The following is an 8,353-nucleotide window of genomic DNA, read 5'->3' as shown; positions in this document are numbered from 1 at the left end:
GAAGCTTCGCAATCTGGATTTGGACCAGCCTATTTACACAGTTCAATCAAGAAGAGCAAAGATTAGTTGTCACCTGACAAGTTAAAATCATTGAAATTGGTCCCCCAACATATCATTTAGTTGTGGAAGTGGTGGATGTTTCATTCCTGTTTCTTACGCTTTATCCTTTGCCATTGTCAAGGAAAATTGACAATTTAGCTCACTGATTTGAATAAATTAACCAAAAGTAAGGGAAGAAAATGGAAATATGCAAATGTTGCAGTCTATTAACACTTGCAAGAACATCATGAATCTCATCCCTTGATCCATTGAGGCACTACTTCAATCTTTTACAGTTGCATATTTGCTTATCACTTCAAAAGTTCGAGGGTAAATGGAACCCCCCGATTCTTAATACATTTTTTTTAACTCTTAAACATAATAATTCATTGAAACTCTAGAACTGAAATTCCAATTAGAGAGTATCCCGTGATTCTTAGAACTTGGCGTTAACTTGTTGGAGGACATCTTGAATCAATGAAGCCACATTCAAGCAAGAAGAACCCCCATCTTCCATAGCCCTCTTTGCCATTTTCCCAAGCTTTCTTGCTCTTTCCCTCCTCTCTTCCCCTTCTTCTCCTCCATCCATCACTTCTTCAACAGCTCTTCTAATGGCCTCCTTCTTCACCAACACCCCAAACTTATCTTCCTCGCACAAATGAACCACAACCTGAGCCCCAACACTGACTCCAACCCCCAAAACCTGCACCAGCAGCTTCTCATTCAAGAACTGCTCGGCGAACATCGGCCATGTCACCATTGGAAGGCCAGCACCGACGCCTTCCAGAGTTGAGTTCCAGCCACAGTGTGTTAAGAAAGCGCCCACAGCCTTGTGAGACAAGATAAGCAGCTGTGGTGCCCAGCCACGGATAATTAGGCCTCTCCCCTTTGTTCTTTCCTCGAATCCATCTTCTTCAATCCATTTGTCTAGCTCTCTGGCTTTCTGTCCTGCTCTCACAGCCCAAACGAACGGCCTTTTCGACGCTTCCAGGCCTAGACAGAGCTCGATCAGCTGGGAAGGAGGGGGCCTGCATAGGCTGCCAAGGCAGGCGTAGACTACTGAGCCAGGCTGCTGGGAATCCAGCCATTTCAAGCACTGGTTTTCATCAATGGAGGCCTTGTTCCCTCTCTGAGCCTTGTCTAGTCCATCATTGTTGCAAAGAGAAAGTGGTCCGATGCACCAAACTTTGCCAGCTTTCAGCTTCTTGAGTTCATTCACATGGCTTGGTTCTAGCTCGTCAAAGCTGTTGATCACCACCCCAGAGGCTTCTGCCTCGGCTTCTCTCACCTTGTCGCGAAAATCTTGAACTACCAGTGAGCCTGGATTGAAAACTCCTGGCAACTGAGCTCTGGTTAATTCAATTCTGTCTGGCAAGCTGGGAACGACAAACGGCTGAGTCTCAGGCACTGTCTCATAAACCTTGGAGACACTTAAATTGTGGGTACATAAGAGAGCGAATTAAGCAACTCATTCCATCAAAGGAAAACCTTGGAACATTGAATTTCTTGGCTGCTTCCGCCATCCAAGGAACGTGTTTGTCCGCTATTATGCAGCTTGGAGAGGGATTAAGCTCTTGAAACATCTGCTCAAATGGCTGCTGCAGCATCCAAACAGCACAAAAAAAGTTCCTCAGTAAATCTACAGAGGGAATTATGTCCGCACTTTCGCAGCCCTCCGGGAGGCCGGCCTCCATGAACGGAAACCTGTAGTTAGAAGAAACACGGAATTCAAATTAATATGAATGCTATTACTTTGATTGAATCACATGGCTGTCTCAATGAGCTATTCATATAGAGAGTTGTAAAAGTAAATGGTATACTATGAGGAAAATGATTTTTGGGCCAAAGTCACTGACTCATCGCCCGATAGAGGCAAGATTGTCATTTCACCTTGCTTGCTTTTCAATAATGTAAAACAAGCAGCGGCACGGGTACGGGGCACTCATCAAAAAGAAAACAAAAGAAAGTCATTTTGGCCTTGTTGGTGGACCCAATTCATATTCCGATCTCAACACCTGAGCTGGCGAAGCCGGATGGCGAGGCCGGAGTCGACTGCTCTGCCAACCGTGGAGGCGAATCTGCCTGAGAGGAAAGGGGTGGTGACAATGGTGACTGTCACGCCATGGCGAGCCAGCAACTTGGCCATGTCAATCATGGGGATGAAGTGGCCGGGAGAGCTGAGAGGCACCAAAACGAAGTGAAGATCACGGTGCTTCTGCAAGGCCATTGTAGCCGGAGGAGATCAAGAGCTCGCCGGCCGGTGAACTGGATTGAGCTAGGAAGAAATACATAATACAGATGCATGAATGCGTCTATATATAGACACAGTGGGAAGTTACATTGGTGACGCCCAAATGAGCTCATGTGAATTCATTGTAAAAAGCTACTATATGGGCTTACCTCAGCACTTACACAAACATCTTGAAACTTAGATATGAATTGCTGGAGTCGTCCTGATTGTGCACGACACCTACTGTCCCATGACAGACAGCTTCAAAACTGGGAAAGTACATATATATATTAAATATATAACATATACATAGTTTACATAATTATATGGTCATTAGAGATAGCCAAAAAACATTATATATATATAACATATACATAATTTTCACTCCAAATTTAACTAAATTAATTATTAAAATTATGCTGTTTAAAATATGTATGGCAACTCAATAACTAAAATTTCTTTAATTATTGATGTGATGTCTAGCTAGTGTATATATAGCAAGTGACATTACATTTACAGGGTTATATATCTTACCATTGGCTCAGCTTTCACAAAAGTTTTCATTTTCTTCTTAAAGATAACAACTTGTCCCTCTTTAAGGCCCACCTCTCTCTATGATGCATAAATGTTTACAGTTCAAGTTTGATGCTTGATGATTTGTTTTTCGAGAATATATATATATATATGTGTGTGTGTGTTTTGAAATTTGAGGATTGAAAGTTTGCTGTTTTTTATGTTAAAAATGAATTTGAAATTTATTTAAATTTAAAGCATTTATAAGAAATGAAAACATCAAGAATGTGAATATAAATATTATTTTATTTTCATTTTTCCCCCTCTTCGAGCTATGCCTCTAGTAGTGAAGGTTGATAAAAGGAGGTGTTGGCGACTCCATTTAGGAGTTGTTGATATTTTTTTAATTTTTATTTGAGAATTATTTGAACTTTTAAATTTATTTAATGAACTTTTAATTTTTAATTTTTATTTGAGAATCATTTGAACTTTTAACGATTTTCTAGAATTATTAGAGGGGAATGACCGCTAGTAAATAGAGTTAGCGAATTCATTAGGGTCTGGGCATTTTAAAAAAATTAAGAAATAAAACACAATAATTATTGAAAATAAAACTCAATACAAACTAAAATTATGAAATTTTGAATTTGTTTTGGCATGAGAGAGAGAGTGGTAGTAACAGTGGTGGAGATGGTGTAAGCGAATGCGTCACATGTTGAAAGGTGATGGAAGGGACTATATTTATATATATGTTGTGATATGTGATTCAAAATTACATGATATCTAATTATATTTCATTTGCACTTCATTTGGTTTTAATTACAGTTTTATTTTAGTATTATTTAGTTGTGTTTTATTCTAACCGTTCATCTCTTATAAGTGATCATAGTGTGGCTAACATTCTCTTCCCCTTGGTATATAAAGCTGCTATCAGAAATGAAGTGTCACTTTTTAACCTACTACAATTGAGAAACCTTAAATCAGAGTAAGAAAATGAGACACAACTTGTGAATCATTTGACATGTAAGAATCTACGGTGTATTGCTCTATCTCTGATGTTAATCACTTTGTCATGGAAGGTAAGATCAAGAGGCATTGGTGAGTACGATGTTTGTTCGGTGTTGATGCATTCTTATACTTGTTTTCTAGTTTTCTTGATGCAATACTATAATTGTTTCATTTTTGGATGAATTGGTGTAATCGATTTGTAATCTCTGATTTAGTGGATTGACTAGAGGCGAAAATCTCTCTCTTGATTAGGATCTATTTACGGATCTAAATACGTATATCTTGTGTACTGTTTGTGTTGTATTTTTGGTGTGATTGATTCATTCTCGATCCGATTGATTCATTCTAGGCTTGGTTCTTGGTTACATCTATGGCTAGTTAAATCGGTTGTGAGATTAACAATATATAAATATATATATATATATATGCATGCAGTTAATTCTTTAAGTCTATTGTGGCTGGCTGCAAAATTCTTGCACGCAGCTTCTTTATGTTTCAAATATATTTTTTTAGTCTTTAGCAAGGGGAAGAGAAAACGATAAAAAGGTATTGATTGATATTATTAATGGATAAATATTTTAAGATGCTAACAAAATCATATTTGAATCATTTTTTGCGTAATATTTTGTAATTAGTTATTTAATTGAAAAGAAAACAGTCAATAGAAATAATAATGACTACTTATGAGTAAAACATGGAGATTGCCACCTATATTTAGCCATTAATATAGCGTTTATTAAAATGAGTAAAATAAAGAAGTATCGAGATAAATTCGGAATAGTTTTTGGATCAAGATATGAAATAGTCAAGATAAAGTTGGGAAGCATTCCAAAATTTTTATCAAACTGTTTGTTAAATTTTTTGAAATACATTAGAGGACACAAGCGTCATTTTTTTCTTATATGTAAGGACCAAAATATGCTTATCTTGTGGAGGGGAGAAATACACATATCTTAAAAATCAAGATAAGAGGTCACTAGATGATTTTTTAAAAAATGGTCAGATAAATTTAACAAACATCACATATCTTGACTTTTCTACCCCATATCTTGATTAACAAACATTCCTTAAATAATCTCATTATTCACGACAACTATAACATCTAGTAAATAATTGTATTTGGGTATAAGTGATTGGTGTCAGGCATTTCTTTCAGATTTCTTGGCATTTATTTTAATATTTTTATACTATTGACTTTATAAGTTAAGGTGATTTTAACTTAAATATTAAAAAATTTATTTTGAACAATAACTAAAATGACATTAATAAATTATCATGATTATAAGTAGCTCATTGTCAACACATAACTGAGAGTGATACATAATTTAGTTGGTAGATTGAGGATTTTAATGCAACAATTAATATTACATCATTTTACAATAACTCTAATTCTAGTTAAAACAAAAATAATGAAAGGAAGAATCAAGAGAAAGGAAGACAAGGCCCCGCGGGCATAATTTAGCAGTTGAAACTGTACACATGTTGGTCTCAAGTAATCCTGAATTTAGCAGTTATATAGCTAGTGTTGGTCCCGTGTTCGAATCTTGTCACTGAGTTCCGTGATTTAATCCCTTATAAAAATTTTGGGCTGAGCTGTAACACTTCCTAAATGATGAATTTCACCTTTTGGTGCCAGGAGAAAAGAAGACAAGACTAGCAGCATATCTCTTCTAAGTCCATCTAAACCCTAATCTCTTTTATTGTGGCTACACACATCAATAGCCAAATTCAAGCCCTTTTAAATCTATTTACTTTACTCAATACACATGAAAGGAAGGGTAATGACGGCAAAAAAAAAGGTGTAATAATTACTTGCCTATTGTCTGTTGGAATACATATTGGATCAACATCTCCATATTGAGATAAGAAGAACCCCCTTCTTCCACTGCCCTCCTTGCCATCACCCCAATCTCTTTGGCCCTTTCCCTCCTCACTTTCCCTTCTTCTCCCTTCTCCATTGCCTTCTCCACAGCCCTCTTCACATCCATTCTCTTCATCACCACCCCTTTGAACTTCTCTTCCATTCCCCATGTCACTGCAGCCTCAACTCCAACACTGACTCCAATCTCCAGAACATCGACCACCAGCCTCTCATTGATGAACTGCTCGGCAAACAAAGGGCAGGCTATGATGGGCACACCAGCTGAAACACCCTCCACTGTTGAGTTCCACCCACAGTGCGTCAAGAATGCCCCTGTGGCTTTGTGGGATAGGATGAGCAATTGGGGGGCCCAGCCTCTGATCACAAGGCCCCTCCCTTTGATTCTCTCTTCGAACACCTCTTCAATCATCCATTTCTCCAACTCCTGTGATTTCTCTCCACCCGATGATCTCATGGCCCAAATGAAGGGATGGTTTGAGGCTTCCAGGCCTAACCCAAGCTCTATGAGTTGTGGAGCTGTGAGGCCACATATGCTTCCAAGACAGGCATAAACAACTGAGTTAGGCTCAAATGAATCCAGCCAATCGCGTATCTGGTTTTGAGCATATTTCGAGGCCTTTTCGCCCCTCTCAGCCTTGTCCAGGCTCAGCTTGTTGCAAGATGTAACTGGCCCAATACACCATACTTTCCCACCCTTAATCTTTCTGTACATTTTCACATATTCTGCCTCCAATTCTTCAAAAGTATTCACCAGGATCCCATCTGCTTCATTCTCGGCTGCCCTCATTTTATCTCGAACTTCAGTCAAATCCGGTGAGCCTGGATTCAGTGATTCAGGAAGTTGAGCTCTGGTCAGCTGAATTTGATGGGGCAAATTAGGCACCAGAAAAGGCTCAAACTTGGAAGCTGCAGCACCATGAGCGTTGGAAATTTCCAAATTATGGGTGCAAGAAAACGAAAAGCAGCTCATCCCATCAAAGAAAATCCTGGGAACCCCAAACTTTCTTGCTGTTTCCACTGTCCAAGCAAGATTTTTCCCGGAAATTATGCAGCTTGGAGGGGGATGCAGCTTGGCAAAGAGCTCCTCAAATGGCTGCTGCAGCATCTTGCAAGCATCAAAGAAATTCTTGATGGTGGCTCTGGAGGGCAGTGAGTCCATGTTCTCGCAGCCCTCAGGCAGGCCGGCCTCGGTGGCCGGGAACTGGAGCTGCAGCAGCCGGATCTGCAGCCCGGAGTCAACTGCTCGATCAATGGTTGATTTGAATCGAACAGTGTTTAGGGGAGTTGTGAGTATGGTCACCGTGACACCATGCTGAGCCAAAAGCTTGGCCATGTCCACCATAGGAAGAAGATGGCCTGGAGACATGAGAGGGATCAGGACAAAGTGGAGCTGAAGATGGCCAATTTGGGGAGGCATTGCCATTTGTGCTGCTGGAGAAGTGGATGAATTGGCCATGGTGGGCAAGTTTAAGGTCCAAAGCTGAGATGATATTGTGTCCTTTTCTCAGAAACAGTTTCTTGGGGTTGGACGTTCTGTTTGTCTCTACGCCATTTGTACTTTGTTTTTTTAGGTTTAAAGCTGTGCATGTGAAGCAACTGGAGGTATCTCATCATGGAGCTGAGATCTGCTGTGCCGTTACCTGTCTCCGACTCCTTGGCTGTCACTCTAATTAAATTAAATTATTTCATTAAATTAATATATATTAATAATATTAAAAAACTTAATTTTTTTTTAAATTTATTCTGTAATTAATAAAAAAAATCCATCTCTTTCGGATAAAGAGATGAACTTTTTTCAAATAAAATATTTTTATCTCCGTATGACTAAAACTAAAAGTATATCTACTTGAAAAAAACTCACTCTTCATCTAGAAGAGATAGTTTTTTTCTTATTAATTATAAAATAAATTTTGAAAGAGCGATGTTGAATTTTTTAATATTATTAATAATTATTATATATTAATTTAGTGTGATGGCTTAATTTGATTGGACGGGGAACAAGCATGACTCCTCATCATGCTTGTTCATCATGAAGTTGAAGCTAATTTGTTTTGTTTCCGTTTGATTTCCCCGAGAAAAATGATTTCCTCAGCAAGTGTTTGCTCAGTACACGCGTCATTGTGATGAACACTTTTATACCTTATATTTTAGAGAAATGTTATTGGTACACCCATTTTGTACACCTTGATTTAAAATAGCATAATAATAGCATCTTAGTTTGCTCCTTCAGAATTAATAGATACAAATAGTCGTATTGTTTTGTATGGAACTTTTATTTATATGATATTATTACATATATATATTTATATTAAAACATAATAATAATAATAATAATAATAATAATAATAATAATAATAATAATAATAAAAATATATCTCCTGCATCACCACTTTAAGTTACCTCATTGTCTTGAATTAAGGATATTTTAATCATACGCGTCACACAATCTCGCCGTCTTATATGAAGAGTATTTTTATTATTTTACATATATTATGTAATTTAAAATATAATTCAAAAGATACCAATACCATTTTTCATATATATATATATATATATAAACAAAGACCGCCAAGTCAATCTGTGCTTCAAGGGCTGAAAAATGCAATTTTTTTATTCTTGTCTGAATAGGACTGCAACCCAATAACTCCCCTGTAATTCTCTTATATAGAACCTTTCAATCT

General features: G+C 37.7%; 1 protein-coding gene and 1 pseudogene across 5 annotated transcripts; both read right to left on the bottom strand.

Moving 5' to 3' along the window:
- Positions 1-243: 243 nt before the first annotated feature.
- On the bottom strand, positions 244-2,266 carry LOC127789875 (UDP-glycosyltransferase 73C11-like; annotated as a pseudogene).
- On the bottom strand, positions 1,600-7,194 carry LOC127789874 (UDP-glycosyltransferase 73C3-like). Of its 5 annotated transcripts, none has more exons than XR_008020680.1 (3): positions 5,607-7,194; positions 2,440-2,538; positions 1,600-1,743 (listed from the first exon to the last, which is right to left on the bottom strand). XR_008020680.1 is itself a non-coding variant. In XM_052318928.1 (2 exons), exons 1-2 carry the CDS (start codon positions 7,126-7,128, stop codon positions 2,510-2,512), a joined length of 1,551 nt encoding a protein of 516 aa, XP_052174888.1. In that variant the 5' UTR covers positions 7,129-7,194; the 3' UTR covers positions 2,399-2,509. The 5 variants fall into 5 exon arrangements, 1 of the variants encoding a protein (XP_052174888.1); XR_008020681.1 differs by lacking the exon at positions 1,600-1,743 and adding an exon at positions 2,171-2,314; XR_008020682.1 differs by lacking the exon at positions 1,600-1,743 and adding an exon at positions 2,200-2,254.
- Positions 7,195-8,353: the final 1,159 nt, after the last annotated feature.

Source organism: Diospyros lotus, chromosome 14, assembly GCF_014633365.1.
Source record: "Diospyros lotus cultivar Yz01 chromosome 14, ASM1463336v1, whole genome shotgun sequence".
NCBI classification, from domain to species: Eukaryota; Viridiplantae; Streptophyta; class Magnoliopsida; order Ericales; family Ebenaceae; genus Diospyros; species Diospyros lotus.
This window is presented reverse-complemented; position numbering and strand designations above follow the sequence as displayed.

Excerpts from the sequence above, each read along its gene's own strand:
- LOC127789874 (XM_052318928.1), bottom strand. The coding sequence starts at position 7,128 with ATGGCCAATTCATCCACTTCTCCAGCAGCACAAATGGCAATGCCTCCC. Across the intron at positions 2,539-5,606 it reads TGTATTCCAACAGACAATAG|TTTTGAAGCTGTCTGTCATG; the intron begins GCAAGTAATTAT and ends GTACTTTCCCAG.